At 37.4% G+C, this 23,741-nt stretch overlaps 2 protein-coding genes across 3 annotated transcripts in view; both read right to left on the reverse strand.

The window, feature by feature from the left end:
- etnppl (ethanolamine-phosphate phospho-lyase) overlaps positions 1-2,104 on the reverse strand; it is a 41,543-nt gene extending 39,439 nt beyond the window's left edge. The window contains exons 1-2 of one of the 2 annotated variants that reach the window (XM_061960956.2): positions 1,738-2,091; positions 1,528-1,646 (exon numbers count right to left, since the gene is read on the reverse strand). In XM_061960956.2, coding sequence (XP_061816940.1) covers positions 1,528-1,646; positions 1,738-1,796 — 178 coding nt within the window. In that variant the 5' untranslated portion in view covers positions 1,797-2,091. Of the gene's footprint in view, positions 1-1,527; positions 1,647-1,737 lie in introns of both variants that reach the window. The other variant, XM_061960957.2, reaches the window with a different exon arrangement.
- Positions 2,105-4,498: 2,394 nt separating this feature from the next.
- LOC133606711 (uncharacterized) overlaps positions 4,499-23,741 on the reverse strand; it is a 330,643-nt gene continuing 311,400 nt past the window's right edge. Inside the window, exons 33-37 of the mRNA XM_061960959.2 lie at positions 21,753-21,779; positions 21,479-21,532; positions 18,751-18,828; positions 10,667-10,705; positions 4,499-8,175 (exon numbers count right to left, since the gene is read on the reverse strand). Of these exons, the coding sequence (XP_061816943.1) occupies positions 8,173-8,175; positions 10,667-10,705; positions 18,751-18,828; positions 21,479-21,532; positions 21,753-21,779 (201 nt within the window). The 3' untranslated portion in view covers positions 4,499-8,172. The remainder of the gene's footprint in view (positions 8,176-10,666; positions 10,706-18,750; positions 18,829-21,478; positions 21,533-21,752; positions 21,780-23,741) is intronic.

Genomic DNA, 23,741 nt, shown 5'->3' on the forward strand with positions numbered 1-23,741 from the left:
AAAATCCCCTGACGAGCAGGGAAACCTGCGAAACAGGCTTGTAGGGATGATATAGCCTCTGTGTTTTTTCTGACCTAATGTAAAATATAACATATATGTAATATTTACATATTAAATATATGCAGTATATAACTATTATATTACTATATTATAGGGATGTCCGATAATGGCTTTTTACCGATATTCCGATATTGTCCAACTCTTTAATTACCGATACCGATATCAACCGATACCGATATCAACCGATATATACAGTCGTGGAATTAACACATTATTATGCCTAATTTGGACAAACGGGTATGGTGAAGATAAGGTACTTTTTAAAAAAATTAATAAAATAAGATCAATAAATTAAAAAAATGTTCTTGAATAAAAAAAGAAAGTAAAACAATAAAAAAACAGTTACCTAGAAACTAGTAATTAATGAAAATGAGTAAATTTAACTGTTAAAGGTTAGTACTATTAGTGGACCAGCAGCACGCACAATCATGTGTGCTTACGGACTGTATCCCTTGCAGACTGTATTGATATATATTGATATATAATGTAGGAACCAGAATATTAATAACAGAAAGAAACAACCCTTTTGTGTGAATGAGTGTAAATGGGGGAGGGAGGTTTTTTGGGTTGGTGCACTAATTGTAAGTGTATCTTGTGTTTTTTATGTTGATTTAATAAATACAAAAAACCCCCCAAAAAAACCAAAAAAAAAAACGATACCGATAATTTCCCATTTTAACACATTTATTGGCAGGCCGATATTATCGGACATCTCTACTATATTATATTATATTTTTTATATAATCTATATAATAGATTATATAAAATTATATACAATATATATACTATAAATATTATATACAATATACTATATTATATATACACATTTTTATATAATATATACAATACATAACACATCCCAATTACCATGTACAATATTACAGTATATGTAACAGCTGCAGCAAAAAAAAAAAAGGGCAACATAAAATAGAGGCAACATAAAATAGAGAGTAGATCCAGCAGAAAAATATACCTTATAAACAAAGAGAGGTAGCCAACAGCTAAGTTTAACATGTGTTTAGTTCCTCCATACAAGGAGAGCACGCTAGTGTTTCATCATATTTATATTTTGCTGCAAACATTTTTTAGTCTCTCCCAAGTTTTGAACTGAACTCTGGGCCAAATGTAACCCCCGCACCACCAATTGAATAGCCTAGGCTAATGTCAGTGCAATGGTTACATAACACAGCACCGAATCCTGCTCGACCAGTACGGCATTATAGTCGATATCCTGTGCAATAATGTCTCATCAGGAGGTTGAAGATTATGAGAGAGATTGGAGACGCTCAGGTGATTGATTAGGAACATATATATTGGCCCGTTAGTACTTTACAAACAGTGGACAATCATAATCATTAAAAAATCCAATTTATTCTAATTATTTTTGTATTACATTGTGGGTTAAGTTATAGTTATCTGTCAGGGCAAGCTTTACTCAAATCCTATATGGAGTGTGTGTGTGTTTACCATGGGCCACATTGTTGATACAGTCCAGGTAGCGTTGGCCCCTCTCGTCATACATGTACTGACCCCTGGCTCGCACTATCTTAATGGGGTCATCAGTGAAGAAGATCTCGCATGAAGGCCTGTATCAATGCACACAAGCGCACACACAAGCGTGTATGCAATGTGGTTAGACAGGTTTTTGCAAGAGATTACAAGTATATTAAACCTTACCCGATATGCTTCTTCCTCAGTTCAATAGTTTGCCTTTTGTCCAACTTGTCCGTGTACATTGTGGAGGAGTACCGGGGTAGGCCAACGTGTCGTTGACTCGCCTGTCTTCTGACAGCCGACGAGGCAATTGGCTCATTTAAGAGCGACGCATGGGTGCGACGTAAGCAGGGGCCGGCATAGGACGTGCGCCACACCTCCCTGTCCTTAAAGGTTCAGCTGTGGCCATCTATAATCTAGAATGAATCATTAAACATAAAGCAACTGCCGTACGCAATGCAGGCCGGGAATCTGTCAGGAAATAAAATGAAATGCAATATCACATTTACATAATTTAATCTAAACAATTCCTAATGGTAACAGATACAACTAATATGTACCGTATTTTTCGGAGTATAAGTCGCACCTGCCGAAAATGCATAATAAAAAAGGAAAAAAACATATATAAGTCGCACTGGAGCCCGGCCAAATTATGAAAAAAACTGCCACTTATAGTCCGAAAAATACGGTAATAGGAAAATCTACAAATGTAAATGAATGTATTTCTGAATAGAAATTACCAAACAGGTGATTTTTGGGGGACATTTGCAATAAAAGCGCATTACATTGTTTTAATATTTTATGCATTTGTAAGTGTCATTTTAAATTGTCTGGATTTTTTTTTCTACACTTTAGTTCAGGTGTGTCAAACTCATTTTCATTGAGGGCCACATTGCAGTAATGGCTGCTTTCAGAGGGCCGCTTTTTAAAATGATTTGACATTACACACATGGGTAATACCCTCTGATTAATCATGATTAATCGAAATGCATATCCATTTGATTATTAGATTTTTTTTTTATGTACAACTTGCTTTGTAATCATAAATAAAGACGACAAGCAGATATTTCACTTAGTTTTTATCTCACAAAATGTCACGACCCGAGCGCACCTCAGTGCGCATTCATGCGTGCGCTGCGCTGAGCGCACCTCCGGGAGTGCGCCGAGCAAGCATCTGCAATCAATCGTCAGCAATCAGCGCACCTGTCACTGATCAGAGGACCTGCCTTCATAAGCCTGCACAACCTGCTATAACATAACCATCTGTTCCCTTACAGTAAGCCGACTAACTAAGCTGTTTTTCCCCGTTGTGTTGAATTAGACTTAGACTTAGACTTCCTTTTTATTGTCATTCAAATTTGAACTTTACAGCACAGATAAGAACGAAATTTTGTTACATAAGCTCATGGTAGTGCAGGATAAAAAAGCAATAAGGTGCCTATATAAATAAATACATATATATAAATAATATATAAATATATATATAAAATAAATAAATATATATAAATAAATATAGATTACTGTACAGATAAATATATTGCACTTTTTCACATGCGTCCACGTTTATGGATGTATGTTATATTGTCTTTTTTATTCCAGCGAGTTAATCCATTTTGGGGGGAGTTGAGGGGATGATTTAATTATGATGCGTTCAAGAGTCTTACGGCCTGAGGGAAGAAGCTGTTACAGAACCTGGAGGTTATGCTTTGGAGGCTGCGGAACCTCCTTCTAGAGTCCAGTGAAAACAGTCCTTGGTGGGGGTGGGAAGAGTCTTTGCAGATTTTCTGAGCCCTGGTTAGGCAGCGGCTTTTTGCGATCTCCTGGATAGGAGGAAGAGGAGTCCGAGGAGTCCCAATTGTCTTGTGTCCTCCCTGCAACCTGCCTTCGTTCCCACATTACGAGCTGTGTGTCTCGTCTTCTCGCGTTCCCTCTGCTTCCCTGGCTGCCTCTTGGATCTCGACCTCCCGCCTGGACACGAACCTTTGACGCCTCTCTATCGCCCCCAACTTCCTGCCTGTTTCACGGACATGCGAGCCTGCCCTGCCCCTATTGGACTTCCGCCTCTCGCTCAACACTAAGGGTAATACACTACAGTTAAATCCTACACATACCATATTTTTCGGAGTATAAGTCGCACCGGCCGAAAATGCATAATTAAGAAGGAAAAAAACATACATAAGTCGCACTGGAGTACAAGTTGCATTTTTTGGGGAAATTTATTTAATAAAACCCAACACCAAGAATAGACATTTGAAAGGCAATTTAAAATAAATAAAGAATAGTGAACAACAGGCTGAATAAGTGTACGTTATATGAGGCATAAATAACCAACTGAGAACGTGCCTGGTATGTTAACGTAACATATTATGGTAAGAGTCATTCAAATAACTATAACATATAGAACATGCTATACGTTTACCAAACAATCTGTCACTCCTAATCGCTAAATCCCATGGAATCTTATACGTCTAGTCCAGTGGTTCTTAACCTGTGTTCGATCGAACCCTAGGGGTTCGGTGAGTCGGGCTTAGGGGTTCGGCGGAGGTCCAGACACACCCGACTCATCTTGTAAATAAAAACTTCTCCCTATCGGCGTATTACGGATACGGCAACAACAGAAGTCACACTGATTTGCAGGTGTGTAATTTGTTGTGATTTTATGCACTGTGTTGGTTTTGTTCTTTGAACAAGGTGATGTTCATGCACGGTTCATTTTGTGCACCAGTAATAAAACATGGTAACACTTTAGTATGGGGAACATATTCACCATTAATTAGTTACTTTTTAACATGCAAATTAGTAACGTATTGACTCTTAACTAGTCATTATTAAGTACTTATTAATGCCTTATTCGGCATGGCCTTATTATAACCCTAACACTCTAACCCTGGCCCTAATCCTCTAACCCTAACCCTAACCAAATAACTCTAAATTAAGTCTTTGTTACTTAGAATATGTTTCCCATACTAAAGTGTTACCAAAAACATATAACTTTGTCTTAAATTTGAAAAACATTTTTTATTTATTTTTCACTAAAGAAGGGTTCGGTGAATGCGCATATGAAACTGGTGGGGTTCGGTACCTCCAACAAGGTTAAGAAGTTCCACTGGTCTAGTCTCTTAAGTGAATAAGCTAAAAAATATTATTTGATATTTTACAGTAATGTGTTTATAATTTCACACATAAGTCGCTCCTGAGTATAAGTCGCACCCCCGGCCAAACTATGAAAAAAAACTGCGACTTATAGTCCGAAAAATACGGTAGTACAAAAAACAACAACAAAAAAAAGTATTTTATTGAAACACATTTTTTACAGGCTTTCGCGGGCCACATAGAATGATGTGGCGGGCCAGTTGGGCCCCAGGCCTTGAGTTTGACACCTATGCTTTAGTTCCTTTAGCCGTTTTCTATTATGTTGTTGTAAGAAGTAAATCTATTTTTAATGTCGTGTTATTAAAGTAAAAAAATAAATAAAATAAAAATAAAATCAAGAGATTAAACAATTTAGTACAAAAAGCATTACCCCCGTCGCCCACAACAACACATATATACACTTTTTTGATCATGTGGAAGTTTGATACCAGTGTTGTATTTGAAAGACTGTGTTTATTTGGCTCCGACAGTACAGTCATTTAAATTTAACGAGTTTGAACACAAAGAAATGTCAATTAAGTGGGTAAAAAAACAACAACAGTATAAATGCATGAACAAAAACTCCACCACAATCCAAAAAAAAAAAAATACAAAATGGATTTCAACTTACGCAAAGAAATTGCCACTTGTTTTTGGGGGAGATGGCAAATACACATGTGACATATTATTTTTTAATAGTGATGTTTTTTTTATTATTGCAAAATAGTTGTCCAGATTTTGACACTTAAAAGTGTAACAAGGGCCGAAACAAACAAAACAAAAAAAAATTGCTGAACAAAGACAATAAACATTTTAAAAGTCATCATTGCAAAATGAGTTTTTGCTTTTGTTGTTTAAAAGTGGCATATCCAAACCAAGCACGGCTGAAGAAACAGAGCCACGGAAATCGCAGAGAAATGTGACTTTCTCGCCGGATGCTACACACAAACAACCAAAATGTTGAATACAAATTGCACTTCTTATGTCAACAGTACATGAAGTCATCCACTATACATACACATATTTATATCTACTGTATATAGATCAAACTACATTCAATGAAAACCAAGGAAACAAACATGGCACTGACTGACCCAACGACAACATTCGGGTCGGCCTCAAGAAAAAAAAAATGTCATTGCGACACCTCAAAGCTGAAATGGTCCACGGAAATAAGCCACCTCTCCATAAAGCCTCCAATTATTTTTTTTGTACACAAATGGCAGCACGACGTAGAGGAATGCCGCTTAAAACCCAATAAATCATAGAAAAATAAATTATGTCATATAAAATACAACAAATACTGTGTATGCAAAGAAATTATTTAAAAAAAAACAACCTTGAGACTGCCGTGCATATTTGTGAAGATATACGTTGCATAGCAGCGACTTAAAAGAAACAATAATACTGCACTGAAAGTGTTGACTAGCCGCTGTACTGTAAATATGCTACATATATCACTGGTTCTCAAACTGGGAGAACAACAGAAATGAAACTAGAATGGAAAATATATACATAAGATATGCATGAAATAAAACACATGTAGTAAGCATATCTTTGCTGAAAGTGAAAATGGACACGTGTTCGAGGCTACACCGTGACGGCAAGCAGAGGTAGCGAAAGTGATGCTTCCAAAGCAAAAAAAAAAAAAAACATGTCTGGTGTAAAAAAGTTTGAGAACCACTGTCATATATGATTGTTTCCCTTGTACACATGCAGTCAACCGACAAATACCACTGAAGACTGCAAAAAAAGTAGAAAAATAACGATAAATGATGAAAATGGGATATATGACGTTTTCTGGTTAAAGGAATGAATAAAAGCTTCAGGCACCAAATGGCTATTATACACAAAATATAAACACTCCAACGCGAAACAACTTAAAAGACTAAAGTAAAAAAAATGCCACGCCACTTGATAGTTCACGTGTTTTCACACGGAAGCTGTTAAAAAAAAAAAAAAATGCTGACGAGCTCAGTGACAAGCTGGTTCCTGGAACGCACTTGTCAGGAGCTTTAAATTCGACGTGCAAGGTAGTTGCAGACTTGAGACACTAGATGGCAGTAGTGTAAAAGCTATGGAACACTACACAGAGTAGTTTGGGAAGCTACTACTTAAACAGACACATTGGAAGTGTCAGGATGTTGCCACACCGCCTGCATTAAAACCAACACAACTAAAAACAAATTTCCGTTATTTGAGTTGATGTATCAAGATATCACAAAAAATGCTGACGAGCTCGACGGCGACTATCAAGTGACAAACTGGTTCCGGGGCTAGAACGCACTTGTCAGGAGCTTTAATCCCCTGACACAAGGCTGAAGCTTAGAGGTGACAGAGCTTTCGCCGTTGCTGCTCCCAAACTCTGGAACGACCTACCTCTGAGTGTTAGACAAGCCTCCTCTCTTCCTGTTTTTAAATCTCTCTTAAAAACATACTTTTATTCCATGGCTTTTAACACTGAGTGATATCCATCCTGCAATGGCGCCCCATAATACACCTGCTGTGAACCTGTTTTTATGTTTTTATTTATTCTATTTTATTTATTTATTTTTTATCGTGTTCTGTTTGTGTTGTGTTGTGTTTGCTCGGTACTCGTATTATCTTTTAACCTGCCCATTGTACAGCACTTTGGCTACCCCTGTGCTTTATAAATAAAGTTGATTTGATTTGATTTGATAATTTGATGTGTAAGTCCATGTGCTTTGTTGCCAGTTATTTTTTGACTCCAAAAAAAAAAGAAGCTTCATGACGACGGTCAAGTGTTTTTGATCGGGAAAAAAACAACACAAATGTCACATGACAAACACAAATAAATGATATATATATATATCGCTCTTTGGCAAATAAACATGATTGCATTCCGTGATCGACGCTCAGTAGATCCTCCAGCCTTGTCTCCATGGACACCGTCCCCCTTGCTCAGAGAGGTGGGGGCCACCGACCCAACTTAAAAAAAGAAAACACCTGGTGGATTCTTTTATCAGTGCAGCTGGGCGCGGAGAGGCCAGCCGACGCCTCTTGCGGGCGCGGTAAAGCAACAATCTTTCATTTTTGGGGGGCGGGGGTTTCAGGCGACCAGCCATGGTGTGACTCCCTTGGAAAGATTCAGGAAAAGCCAAAATTATAATAAAAGTGTTTTTTTGTTGTTGTTGTTAGTTAGTTTGTCTCTGCGGGAGCCATGACAGTGTGCGCACACACAACACATTTTTTTTTTTTTTTTTGGAACATGCTTGTGCCTTTGAAAAAAAGCGTCACGCACGTGGAAAAAAACAAAACAAAATCACAGAGCGTCAGTCCGTCCACTTCCTGTGTCACTCCGGCGGCCCAAACACGCGACAATGTGAGTAGAAGTGTGAGGGTCGTTGTTTTGTCCTTTTTTTGCATCATTACACACACAGGACTTCTTCCGTTTCAAAATAAAACAATATAAATACCATCAAAGAAGCATTATTTACAAACTCCATGCGTTTCAGGTTAGAGTGATCACTGCAAGAAAGAAAACAAAAACAACATCAAGAATCCTCACATATCCAACACAACATGCAGGTGACACAATAAGCAATTAGAAGGGTTGCATACCGAAAATGCTCTAATTACACTCAAAGTACGATACAACGCGGTCAAACTTTTTTTTTCTCGTTTTTTGTTTTCCAAAATAATACAGTAAAATGATACTGATTTATGTGGTGAAAACAGCAATGGTTTCTAGACCTACCAAGGCATGGTACAAACCCCGTTTCCATACGAGTTGGGAAATTGTGTAAGATGTAAATATAAACGGAATACAATGATTTGCAAATCATTTTCAACCCATATTCAGTTGAATATGCTACAAAGACAACATATTTGATGTTCAAATTGATAAACATTTTTTTGTTGTTGCAAATAATCATTAACTTTAGAATTTGATGCCAGCAACACGTGACAAAGAAGTTGAGGAATGCTTATCAAACACTTATTTGGAACATCCCACAGGTGAACAGGCAAATTGGGAACAGGTGGGTGCCATGATTGGGTACAAAAGTAGATTCCATGAAATGCTCAGTCATTCACAAACAAGGATGGGGCGAGGGTCACCACTTTGTCAACAAATGCGTGAGCAAATTATTGAACAGTTTAAGAACAACCTTTCTCAACCAGCTATTGCAAGGAATTTAGAGATTTCACCATCTACTGTCCGTAATATCATCAAAGGGTTCAGAGAATCTGGAGAAATCACTGCACGTAAGCAGCTAAGCCCGTGACCTTCGATCCCTCAGGCTTTACTGCATCAACAAGCGACATCAGTGTGTAAAGGATATCACCACATGGGCTCAGGAACACTTCAGAAAACCACTGTCAGTAACTACAGTTGGTCGCTACATCTGCAAGTGCAAGTTAAAACTCTCCTATGCAAGGCGAAAACCGTTTATCAACAACACCCAGAAACGCCGTCGGCTTCGCTGGGCCTGAGCTCATCTAAGATGGACTGATACAAAGTGGAAAAGTGTTCTCTGGTCTGACAAGTCCACATTTCAAATTGTTTTTGGAAACTGTGGACGTTGTGTCCTCCGGACCAAAGAGGAAAAGAACCATCCGGATTGTTATAGGCGCAAAGTTGAAAAGCCAGCATCTGTGATAGGTATGGGGGTGTATTAGTGCCCAAGACATGGGTAACTTACACATCTGTGAAGGCGCCATTAATGCTGAAAGGTACATACAGGTTTTGGAGCAACATATGCTGGCCCCACTATGGACTGGACTCTTACTATTATGTTGGATCCGCTATGGACTGGACTCTCACAATATTATGTCAGACCCACTCGACATCCATTGCTTTCGGTCTCCCCTAGAGGGGGGGGGGGGTTACCCACATATGCGGTCCTCTCCAAGGTTTCTCATAGTCATTCACATCGACGTCCCACTGGGGTGAGTTTTTCCTTGCCCGTATGTGGGCTTTGTACCGAGGATGTCGTTGTGGCTTGTGCAGCCCTTTGAGACACTTGTGATTTAGGGCTATATAAATAAACATTGATTGATTGATTGATATGTTGCCATCCAAGCAACGTTACCATGGACGCCCCTGCTTATTTCAGCAAGACAATGCCAAGCCACGTGTTACATCAACGTGGCTTCATAGTAAAAAGTGCGGGTACTATACTGGCCTGCCTGTAGTACGGACCTGTCTCCCATTGAAAATGTGTGGCGCATTATGAAGCCTAAATTACCACAAGTTAGACTCCGGACTGTTGAACAACTTAAGCTGTACATCAAGCAAGAATGGGAAATAATTCCACCTGAGAAGCTTAAAAAATGTGTCTCCTCAGTTCCCAAACGTTTACTGAGTGTTGTTAAAAGAAAAGGTGATGTAACACAGTGGTGAACATGCCCTTTCCCAACTACTTTGGCATGTGTTGCAGCCATGAAATTCTAAGTTAATTATTATTTGCAAAAAAAAAAGAGTTTATGAGTTTGAACATCAAATATCTTGTCTTTGTAGTGCATTCAATTGAATATGGGTTGAAAAGGTAATTAAAGAGTTGGACAATATCAGAATATCGGATATCGGCAAAAAGCCATTATCGGACATCCCTACTTGGGGTGCATTAAAATGGTCATTTATGAAGAAAAGGAATGCACACCCAGCAGTAACAGAACCAATGTTGTCATATCATTAAGGAGCTAACGACTCAACAAGCATTAATAGCACTGATGAGTTTATTGTAAACTGCAGCACGGCAAGTGTAACATGCATGCGTTTCACACCCAAACGACTGCATGCTAAACACTTATCATTCTTCAAATGCAGTTTTGTGGAATTAATTAAAACAAAAATACACAAAGATGTTGCCGACTCCCACGGACGTTAAAGAAAATGGGTTTTGAGCGAATTCCAGACGGAAGTTATTCACTTTTGTAGCGACTATTACACAAATAGAGGCGGTAATTGGAGCATTTACAGTATTTTAATTACTAGTGGTCGGTTTGCCTTTCTTACCTTCTGCCAGCAGCCAGGCATTGGTAATCCATCAGGGCCCTGTGTGGGTGAGAAACGCACAATGAAGACTGAAACAGCACTGGAAATGCAAAATTGTTAGTTGCTAAAGCGCCTTTTAAAAATCCCGAAAAGCTAGCTTAGCAATGGAGCTTTAGTAGTTTTTGTTAAACAACACAACAACCCTAATTAATTCAAATTTATGCATATAAAACTCGCACTGTCGATCCCGCCAAGTAAATTAGCATCAAATGTTAGCCACTCTAGCTGTGTTAAATAAATATACACATTCAACAAATGTGAGAATCATTGCAACGACAAAACACACTTAAATGACACAAGATAGCGATACGATATGTCACATTTTGTGGTATTCAAATACAAAAGTATTTGCTATCTTGTTAATTGCTAATCCACTGAACTAGGATAGCATAATTGCAGTGATTCTCATCGCACTTCATCTGAGTTGCTCCACCCGTTTTAAGTTTTTGCTGCCTTCTGCTGAAGTTTTTACAAAAATAATAATGCAAGTGCTTTCAAAGTGCCTGGATAAACTTTTCTAATATCAGAGCGCTTCACTTATTACCGTGCAATGCACGCTTGAGTAGTAAACGTGACCAACCGGAGTCAAAGCTCAAATGCAAAGGGCAGCTTCAGGTTAGAATAATGAACGATGTTGATGGATAAAAGTGTAGTTCTCGACCATTTCAGGTTATCAGTACTTTAATTCAGTGGTTCTCAAATGGGGGAACTTGAAGGTATGCCAAGGGGTACGTGAGATTTTTTTTAAAATGTCTGTCAAAATGAACTGTGAAAAGAAATGCAACAATGCAATATTCAGTGTTGACAGCTATATTTTTTTGTGGACATGTTCCATAAATATTGATGTTAAATATTTCTTTTTTTGTGAAGAAATGTTTGGAATTAAGTTCATGAATCCAGATGGATCTCTATTACAATCCCCAAAAAGGGCACTTTAAGTTGATGATTACTTCTATGTGTAGAAATCTTTATTTATAATTGAATCACTTGTTTATTTTTCAACAAGTTTTTAGTTATTTTTATATCTTTTTATCCCAAATACTTCAAGAAAGACCACTACAAATGAGCAATATGTTGCACTGTTATACAATGTAATAAATCAGAAACTGATGACATAGTGCTGTATTTTACTTCTTTATCTCTTTTTTTCAACCAAAAATGCTTTGCTCTGATTAGGGGGTACTTGAATAAAAAAAAATGTTCACAGGGGGTACATCACTGAAAAAAGGTTGAGAACCACTGCTTCAATTAACAAGTTGTAAAAAAAAAAATAAGAAAAGATAAAAGCTTTTTTATTTTTGAAAAACTGTCATAGCATTGGTAACATAGGTGATGACTTTTGGCACATGCACAATGGGTAATGGCAATTCTTAATGACAGACACCATAACCACACTAAATACTAACATATTTGCTGGTTCACATATTTGAAACTTCCAAACTGTGGCTAGCATTAGGCTTGGTAGATTGGTCCTGCTAGGTAAATTGGCATATTACCGCAAATGTGAGCCATTCTAGCTATGTTGAAAACATTCACACGACATATCCCTCTTCTAAAATCTTTGTAATCGCTATAAAACACGTTTCCATGTACATCATGCAAGTTATTTTCAAGGTATTCTATCGCTCCGTAGCCTGGCTCTCAAGTTAACGCCATAACACACAAAACTGCAACAAAGCATAGCAAATTACATTTTGTAAATATAATTCTCGCTTGTTTTTACTTTGATGTAAACAAATATACTGCAATGCATGCAGACAATACACAGCAGAACAACCATGCACGTGTCTAATGTTACGGTGCATGAAGCGCACTATAACCCAAAAATCTAAACATGAATAATACATGAATGTAAATGTGGTTCACTGCTGACAACCTTTATTCCCCTGCAATTTGGTGGATTAAATAGTAGATCACTACAAATGTACATGTTACTTAAAGTCATTAAATGTTGGTTTAACATCCTGGCAGCAACACCATAGACGGTAATGTCCCCCTCTTGACGTGACGGTCTGGCCCAATTGGTACAAGGGCAGGGAGTTAATAGTAGAATTTACAGTGGTTAATAGTAGCAGGTAGTGGGAAAGGGGGAGTCAAGTGGATAGATCCGTTAGCGTCAGGTTGAAACAGGATTTGGGATTTTTGTTTTTTATCGCGGGTATGAAAGGGGATTGCGTTATAGGAACAAGGACATGTGTACTCTTTTTTGGGGGGGGGGGTCTATATTTAAAATTGTTGCAAAAAGGCTGCTTGCAGTCAGGAGGTTAGTGGCATGCAGTGGATGTTTATGTGACAGGATGACAATACTATTACTGCAATATAATAATAATACCGTAAATTCCCCAATTAACACCTCTTATAAGATGACTCACTGAGAGCCTGGTCTACTAAAGGTTTGAGCGTATTAAAACACGGGCAAACTTCAGAGCACACGCAAATCCGATCTACTAAGCTCGTGCACTGAGGACTGTGTCTCTAAGTGAGCAAAATAGAGATTGCAATCCATTTAGCGTGTCTGTCTTCATGTGCATGCAGAATATCTGCTGGTTTTTAGAACAGCCACAATACTGGGAGGAGGCAATGCAAATACAATAATTTAGCAGCTGTAATGCCATTGGCCAATTCTGAAACTGTTTGCACGTCTGTATTTAGCACGTTGGGAAGGTACGTGCAAACACCATTAAGTTATAAACTAAATTCCATTGATTTGTTTAAAATATCTGCTCAAGTTTTTTTTTGTTTTTTTTTAATGGTGTTTGCTTCAGATTCTTCTGGCAACATGCATTTTCTTGCATTTGGATCATTGTAGACATCTTCAACATGCTAAACCAGGTTCTGTTGTCTAGAATGCGCTTCTACAGTATATTGTCCAGAAAAGGTGGTACATATTATATTTGTGTGTTGTTGGGTTGTATGGTATACCGGTATTGGTATAGTACCGCGATACTAATAAATCATATTCGGTACTATACTGAGCATGTTCGGCAGCGCACAATCACAAAGTACTTACAAAGAGACAATGTGTGTAGACAGAAAAGGGAAAACGGACGCATTTTGGCTTAAAAACTAACGATAAAGGTGAAGTTATAACACTGAAACGCCCTCAAGAACAGGTGCTTTAAGACATGGTTAGCTAGCTAGCGGCTAACGTCCAGCCCCAGTCGGAAGTGTTTTAACTTCTTCTAAATCACTAATCCTCGCCTCCATGGCGACAAATAAAGTAAGTTTCTTACAAGTATCATCCCTGCAGGACGAGGAATAGCTACACATGCTTCACTACACACCGTAGCTCACCGGCGTCACCGCTAATGACACCGATCATGAGTGTAAACAAATCTACACCTGACATCCACTGTAATGATACCAAGTACAGGAGCGTATCTCGTCGATACTACACAAAATCTTTTTTCGTTTTTTTTTAAAATTTACATTATGTTTATAAACTCAGGAAATATGTCCCTGGACACATGAGGACTTTGAATATGACCAATGTATGATCCTGTAACTACTTGGTATTGGATTGATACCTACATTTTTGGTATCATCCAAAACCAATGTAAAGTATCCAAACAACAGAAGAATAAGTGATTATTACATTTTAACAGAAGTGTAGATAGAACATGTTAAAACAGAAAATAACCAGATATTAACAATAAATGAACAAGTAGATTAATAATTAATTTTATACCGTTTGTCCTTAATAATTTTGAAAAAATAATAGAATGATAAATGACACAATATGTTACTGCATATGTCAGCAGCTAAATTAGGAGCCTTTGTTTGCTTACTTACTACTAAAAGACAAGTTGTCTAGTACGTTCACTATTTTATTTAAGGACAAACTTGCAATAAGAAACATATGTTTAATGTACCCTAAGATCTTTTGTTAAAATAAAGCCAATAATGCCATTTTCTGTGGTCCCCCTTGTTTTGAAAAGTATCGAAAAGTACCGAAAGTATCGAAATACATTTTGGTACTGGTACCGGTACAAAAATATTGGTATCGGGACAACACTAGTGTGTTGCAGGTTCCACAACAAAGCAAAACACCACAGGTTGGAACATATTATGCAATACAGTTACAGTAAATGAATGCCTCCATAGTGACAGACATAGTACACATAAAATCGTTATTGAATCGTTAACACTTGTTATTTTTTGTACACACGATCTTAATAGGTCACCCACAAATACGACACGCAATTTCATAATTTACACACGCTGTTTAGCACGTGTTATTTGGGATCTTGCTAGATCAGAGTGTTTTAGGTCGTCTACAAAAGTGAATAACTGCAAGGGTGTCTAATTAGCACTTAGTCCTCCTGATGTTTTTACAGCAGCTGCATTTAAAGCATCACGAGTGGTCAACTTCTACTGTAGCAGCTTTATCTACCTCTGCATGCTTTTAAAAAAATGTTGCTACTCAGCTGTATGTAATAATGTGTGCACTTGTTGCGTTGTTGTTCACAATAAGTTCATTAGCAGTATTAATGCTGGCTTCCTCCTATTGGTTCCGTTGCTTTTGTGTTGCGCAATATACTTGTTATTAAATGACCATGTGGTCAAAGAGAGTTTATGTCTTTTTTAAATTTAAAATCATTGTTAAAGTCAAGAAAATAACATTTGATATAAAGAGGAAGGTAGTTATGTTTACTTCAGTAACTTTTTGGATAAATGGTACTTTTCAGAGTAGTTTTATTGCAACATACTTTTCACTTTTAGTTAAGTATTTTTGTGAAGAAAAAAAAATGCTACTTTTACTCTGTTATATTGAATTTTATTCATATTATTATTTTTATATTCACTTACAATCCATTGATTACTGCTTGCAAAGCGGGCAATGTCACATGAATCTTTGACCAATCCGACATAAGCAGTCGTGACATTTGACTCCATTTCACCTATCAAGCGGATCCTGGCGGTCATATGTGAGCCCTTTCAGTCGAGTTTCAGGGCAAATCAATTTACCGAGACGGCCTTCGCTAAAGAACTATGGATGCTGATGCGTCATCCGTGTTGCTACTACTATCAATAATGTAGCTATTCAATAATTGTACCCACTCGGCACCCATTACAGCCGGTCACATCTGCGGTTTTTTTCCCAGCATTTCTTCTTTTTCCCCAGTTTGGGCTGTTTAAGTTTTTCTTTGCCCGGATGTGGGTTCAGATCAGGTAGATGTGGTTTGTGAAGCCCTTTGAGGCACATGTGATTAAGGGCTATATAAATGAATTGTGATCGATTGAGTGGTCGACATGACCTCACTACACACTAGTGTTGTCCCAATCCCAATATTTTGGTACCGGAATTAAAATTATTTTGATACTTTTCGGTATTTTTCTAAATAAAGGGGACCACAAAACATTGCATTATTCGCTTTATTTTAACAAAAAAAATCTCAGGGTACATTAAACATATGTTTCTTATTGCAAGTTTGTCCTTAATTAAAATAGTGAACATACAAACAAAGGCTCCTAATTTGTCTGCTGACATATGCAGTAACATATTGTGTCATTTTCCATTCTATTATTTTGTCAAAATTATTAAGGACAAATGGTAGAAAATCAATTATTATTCTACTTGTTAATTTACTGCTAATGTCTGCTTACTTTCTCTTTTAACATGTTCTATCTACACTTCTGTTAAAATGTATTAATCACTTATTCTTCTGTTGTTTGGATGCTTTACATTAGTTTTGGATGATACCACAAATTTGGGTATCAATCCGATACCAAGTCGTTACAGGTACTTTTCAGAGGTGGTATAGTACCAAAAATGATTCATTAGTATCGCGGTACTATACTAATACCATACCGTACAACCCTACTACACACTAAAAGTGACATGAGACGAGGCAGCACACGCACGCCTTTAAAATGTTTACCTTAAAAAGTGGAAAAACGAGCAGCTTTATCACGAGTGCCAATAAAAATTTTCATTTTTCAGCCTGCGATAATTCCATTTCCAACTAGTCAAAACAAGTGATAAGTTTTTTATATAATAATATTTTTTGTTGTAAGTTAGCACATCCTTTTCCATCCTTTGTAAATCATTACCATCCTTTGTAACTGAGCTACTGTGTGGAACAATTTCTAGAGATGTGAATGCGTTAAAATGTAATATCGGAAATTATCGGTATCGTTTTTTTTATTATCAGTATCGTTTTTTTTTTTCATTTATTTTTTTATTAGATTTTTTTTTATTGAATCAACATAAAAAACACAAGATACACTTACAATTAGTGCACCAACCCCAAAAATCTCCCTCCCCCATTTACACTCATTCACACTCATTCACACAAAAGGGTTGTTTCTTTATGTTATGAATATTCTGGTTCCTACATTATATATCAATATATATCAATACAGTCTGCAAGGGATACAGTCCGTAAGCACACATGATTGTGCGTGCTGCTGGTCCACTAATAGTACTAACCTTTAACAGTTAATTTTACTAATTTTCATCCGATTGTAGCTGAGATAGGCTCCAACGCTCCCCGCGACCCCGAAGGGAATAAGCGGTAGAAAATGTATGTTTGGATGGATGTTTTTATATTGTTTTACTTTCTTTTTCATTCAAGAAAATGATTTTAATTTATTTATCTTATTTTATTTTATTAATTTTTTTTTTAAAAGTACCTTATCTTCACCATACCTGGTTGTCCAATTTTGGCATAATAATGTGTTAATTCCACGACTGTATATATCGGTTGATATCGGTATCGGTTGATATCGGTAGCGATAATTAAAGAGTTGGACAATATCGGAATATCGGATATCGGCAAAAAGCCATTATCGGACATCCCTAACAATTTCCCTTGTGGATCAATATAGTTTGTCTAAGTCTAAGTCTATATGCTAACATTTGCCCTGTTGTAACGTCATTAGTGCCAGTAAAAAGTGCATATTTTGCATACTTGCCAATCCTCCCGGATTTTCCGGGAGACTCCCAAAATTCAGCGCCTCTCCCGAAAACCTCCCGGGACAAATTTTCTCCCGAAAATCTCCCAAAATTCAGGCGGACTCAGGTCCATGCGGACCTGAGTCCGCTAACCCACAATATAAACAGCGTACCTGCCCAATCACGTTATAACTGTAGAAGGATGGAGGGCGAGTTCTTGGTTTCTTATGTGGGTTTATTGTTAGGCAGTTTCATTAACGTCCTCCCAGCGCGGTAACAACACACAACAACAGCAGTCACGTTTTTGTCTACCGTAAAGCAGTTCGTCTGCCGTAAACAGCAATGTTGTGACACTCTTAAACAGGACAATACTGCCATCTAGTGCATTTGATGAAAGCACTTTTGTGCGTGCCACACAGCAATGCATCATCAGAGAGGGTGTTCAGCATGGTTCGAAAAATAGTGACAGAGAATAGAACAAGGATGGACAATTCAACCCTTAACTCAACAATGAGTAGATGAGTGTTATGTGTGTGTATACGTGTAAATAAATGAACACACCCGCCCACCCTCGCCCCCGCCCCCCACCTCCCAAAATCGGAGGTCTCAAGGTTGGCAAGTATGATATTTTGCAGTGTTGTAGTAGGGTCTCTGTCTCTCACAAACACATTCATTATTGTTGTAGTGCAAGTACTATGAAAAAAAAAAAAAGCTATTAAATAAATCAGTAGTCACTTTTTTCACTGCATACTTACAACACATTTGTACTGGAGTCATATTCTTTTAAAGTAACAGTACTCTGACTTGAGTACAATATTTGGCTACCTCTGGTTATATATAATAGGTTTTCAAACAGCCATCCAGTTAATTATTGCCAATTAGAGCATTTACTGTAACACACAAAAGATGGAATAATATCCAAACAAAGTGGTCAGAGAGAGCTCCATTTCCCTTCACACTTTCTCACTCACGCCAAACCAATTAAAGTTCAAATAAATAACTTTTTATATATAATAACAGCCTCCCTCCAATTATCTTCTGTGCAGTTTTGGCTATAATTAGAGCATTTACGGTAATAATGAGTGTTTTGGGCGGAAAGGTGTCATGCGAGGGTGAGTGCCGAGTGGAAAAGAGAGGAATACTGTACCAATTGGCATGGGGCATCCAGCCCGTCCAGACCTGGCTGCCCTGGTTCCCCCTTTTCACCCTTAAATCCCCGGAAACCCTGTTTGCAAAGATGACCTAGGAGTGTTACTGGGAGAGAGGTGGACCACCCTTCACACACGACAAGGAGGGGCTACCTTGCGGGCAAGCCTGCGCCATCATCTACTATTGACGTTTTTTTATGCTAGGGCAACTATAGCTGGGCATCGCTGTATAGCTACAAAGCAGACCCCTCCTTTTTCGGGGGAGTCCACCCTGACTTGTGACATACCAATGGGCAGGGTGCATCTAATCCAGGGGCACCCTGTTCTCCTTTCTCGCCCTTAGGCCCTTTTTTCCCCTTCTTTCCCTTCTCCCCCTGTGGATACAACCAAGTGGTTAAACATCACTTAGAGCACTGCTATTAGGAGGAGGAGAGGGGTGATTAAAGCCCACCAAGGACAGGTGGGGGTCGGGGTGGGTTAGATAAAGTAAGGGTAATATTAAGCTTTGAAGGGCACAAAGGAAGAGAAAGTGTAGCAGGGGAGATACCTCCAATTTTCTTACAGAACATGCATACTGTATACAAAACATATTCATCAAGGTGTGATGATAATTCTTTAACAAGTTGCACAATAAAAAGCCTTGTTAATATCAGGAGTGTCCAAAAAATGAGCATAACAAGATTAATTTGGTAGCCACATTAAAAATAAATAAAATGAATTTAGCCTCTGAAGACCCAAGCTGTTTGTTTACATGCTTTTTTTTATTTCTCTTTGCTATTTGGGCTTATTGGACCCTAAATAGAATAAAAACAACAAATCATATTTTGATATGATGTACTTAGTCCATAAGTACACAGACGTGTACTTCATGTGTAGTGACATGCACATTTTTATTTTTACACTTTTTTTTTTTCAAAATTCCATTGTATGTTATACTCTTCTGACACCACCAGATAGCAGTATAAGTGTCCATATGTCGGCATAAGACCCCATTTCAGTAGTGTACACAATTTTGGAAATAAGAGCTAAAAGGTGCTGTCCACGCATATGGCCACTAAGGCCTTTAGAGGTTAGTGTGTGTGTGTGAGAATTATATTTATATAGCGCTTTTCTCTAGTGACTCAAAGCACTTTTACATAGTGAAACCCAATATCTAAGTTACATTCAAACCTGTGTGGGTGGCACTGGGAGCAGGTGGGTAAAGTGTCTTGCCCAAGGACACAACGGCAGTGGCTAGGATGGCGGAAGCGGGGATTGAACCTGGAACCGAGCTATACCGCCCCACCAAGTATTAATAAAAAAAGATATGTAATCCTGTAAATTTAAACTGGTTTTAATATTTCCTGCACATTATCCTGGGTAGCTTTGACACCCTCCATTTATAAGTTTTTTTGTTTTTTTATTCCAAACTCACTTTCAATTTAATTTAGGTTCTAACCTAATTTTAATCGTTTGTTCTGAGAATTATATTTTTATTTTATTTCATTGTGATTAAAACATTAAAACGGCCCTGCTATGAGTGTGGCGACTTGTCCAGGGTGTACCCCGCCTTCCGCCCAAATGCATTGGGATAGGCTCCAGCCACCCCAGAGGGACAAGCAGTAGAAAATGAATGAATCAATAAAACATTAATAAATAATTGTAATTTCATTATTCATGTAATTTGATTTACTTTTTTATTTACATTTAATTAATTTAACTTTACTTTGTTTTACTTTTCACTGTGATTATATATTTTATTTTATTTTTGATAAATAAAGTGTTTACAAAGTACAAAGTACAAAAAAACCATGATGAATATTCTGAATTTATTTAATTCATCCATTCATTTTCTAGATAATCTTATTTATCTCACCATATGAAATATAACTTACTTCACTAATTATTATTTATTTATTTGTTTATTGTTATTACTTATGGAGTATATTGTGAATAAATTGAGAACAGGAAGTTAACAAAAGTTTTAGCAACTGCTATGTAAAGGAAAAGGGGTAGGATTAAATAAGCTCTGCTTCTTCCTACTCCTTTTTGAACATGTTGAATAGAGAAACTGGAAATTGTGATGTATCATGATGTATGCATGCATGCTCGAAATAAACACAAACTCAACTCAACTCAAAATAAAATAATATAAGTAGTATAATTTGTAAAGAGATTGAATGGAGCTTTTCCCCTTAGTGTCTACTGTTATTTTAACAGTAGAAACTAACTTTGTAGTTTTGCTCAGTTCATTTTAAAATTGACCAAGATCCACCTCTTCAAGTGGCTAATGGTGTTTAGACTTCATCAAACGGACCCTAATATCCAATAACTTATACAGTTTGCTCATTTAAGTGTGAACACTGCAAGAAAATGTTACATTTGTATCTCGTCATAATCTCACACACTAAAAAATAAAATATGAATGAAGTAGGGCGTCCACACTTATATAGCTACTGTTAGAACAAGCAAAAGGCAACGTTAGTGCAAGTTGGAAGTGAAGCAAGGATGCATGGAGACAATCAAACATGGACTCCACTGTAAGAGCCTGCTGTCAATGGACTTTGGTGGAAATGGTGATGGTTTGCTGAAGATGATGGACTAGCGAGGAGCTCGATGATGAAGACACAACAAGTCCTACGTCTTATTATTAAAAACATTACAGCCTACTGTCCATTGACACCAGTCCCCTATTGCTATTCCAGATTGTATTATAGAATAAGTGCAACACATCTACTGTACGTCTACCTTTTCTCCTCTTTCCCCAACGTCGCCTTTCTCTCCTCCTAAACCCTGCAACCCCTGGAAGAGGGCAATTTTATTAACTCATGAAAAAGAAGTAAACAAAAAGATGCAAAATGTGTGGAATGAAGTTATGGAATGAAAATGTTTTTTTCTGGTTGAATTCTACCTGATTTGATAAAGTGACTTCTAGTCATTGCTTCCTTACATAAATAAATTATTATTAACATAATTAATTGTGTCCTGTGTCCGTCCATGGTCAGGAAATAACAAAACTTACATCCAAGCCTGGCGTTCCTGCAGCTCCCTGCAAATAAACAAAATAAAAGAAACATTGCCGTTAAGTCGTGTCATTTTTAGTGGATAGTAAATCTATACTGCTATCCAAGCTGTAGACCAGTGGTTCTTAACCTTGTTGGAGGTACCGAACCCCACCAGTTTCATATGCGCATTCACCGAACCCTTCTTTAGTGAAAAATAAAATGTTTTTTTTTTCAAATTCAAGACAAAGTTATATGTTTTTGGTAACACTTTAGTATGGGGAACATATTCTAAGTAACAAAGACTTAATTTAGAGTTTTTTGGACACTAGGGGAACATATTCTAAGTAACAAAGACTTAATTTAGAGTTATTTGGTTAGGGTTAGGGTTAGAGCAAGGGTCTGCAACCCGCGGCTCCAGAGCCGTATGCGGCTCTTTCATGCCTCCGCCGTGGCTCCCTTTGGCTTTGAAACCGAATGTCAACAAATAAAGGTTTCTTGATTTATTATATTTCATTTTATTTAGTTTATTTTAATTTAACAGTTGTTATTTTGGAGAGTTCTGGGATCTTGTCATATGAAAATAAAACACATTTTGATATATTGTCGATGGAAATGTATGTCAGAGCCCTTATGCGACATCTCTTGCTGCCATGCAATTGTATTGTTTTTAGCGGTCAACCCCTAACAATGGACGGATCAAAAAAGAGAAACATTTAATTTATTTACATTTTTATTAATTTGCTGTTTTTATTGATGAGTAGGTAGTTGTTTTAAATTTTTCGTCGTATGCCTTCAGAACATTGGAATGAGTTTATTTTTTATTTTTTTATTCATTAATAAGGGAAGGAACAGTGTATTTTTTTCTAATGTTCACAATAATTTGATGATTTGCTTCGTTATACCCTGAAATAAATCAAATAAGTGTTTATTTTCATAAGTCCTATAGCACAAGTGTAAGGAAACTATAAGTGGTGTTATCGTCATTTTAGGAATCTAACAGAGTTTGCGGCTCTAGGTGGGTTTTATTTGGGGGGAAATGGGCTCCATTGGCTCTTTGTATGCTGAAGGTTGCTGACCCCTGGGTTAGAGGGTCAGGGTTAGAATAAGGCCATGCCGAATAAGGCATTAATAAGTACTTAATAATGACTAGTTAAGAGCCAATATGTTACTAATTTGCATGTTAATAAGCAACTAATTAATGGTGAATATGTTCCCCATACTAAAGTGTTACCATGTTTTATTACTGGAACAAAACCAACACAGTGCATAAACTCACTACAAAATACACACCTGCAAATCAGTGTGACTTCTGCTGTTGCTGTATCCGTAATACGCAGATAGGGAGACGTTTTTATTTACACGATGAGTCGGGTGTGTCTTGACCTCCGCCGAACCCCTGAGCCCGACTCACCGAACCCCGACTCATCGTGTAAATAACAACTTCTCCCTATCGGAGCAGAAGTCAGACTGATTTGCAGGTGTGTAATTTGTTGTGAGTGTATGCACTGTGTTGGTTTTGTTCTTTGAACAAGGTGATGTTCATGCACGGTTCATTTTGTGCACCAGTAAAAAAACACTTTAGTATGGGGAACATATTCACCATTAATTAGTTGCTTATTAACATGCAAATTAGTAACATATTGGCTCTTAACTAGTCATTATTAAGTACTTATTAATGCCTTATTCGGCATGACCTTATTATAACCCTAACCCTCTAACCCTGGCCCTAACCCTCGAACCCTAACCCAAATAACTCTAAATTAAGTCTTTGTTACTTAGAATATGTCCCCCATACTAAAGTGTTACCAAAAACATATAATAACTTTGTCTTGAATTTGAAAAAAAAGGAGGGTTCGGTGAATGGGCATATGAAACTGGTGGGGTTCGGTACCTCCAACAAGGTTAAGAACCACTGTACTAAACACACCTATCTATGATCAAATTGTCTTTAAACACAAACTCACAGGTTTTATTCGGCCCGTGTGATGAGTTTGCCAAGTATAAAA

This window comes from Nerophis lumbriciformis, linkage group LG05 (genome assembly GCF_033978685.3).
Source record: "Nerophis lumbriciformis linkage group LG05, RoL_Nlum_v2.1, whole genome shotgun sequence".
Taxonomy (NCBI): Eukaryota; Metazoa; Chordata; class Actinopteri; order Syngnathiformes; family Syngnathidae; genus Nerophis; species Nerophis lumbriciformis.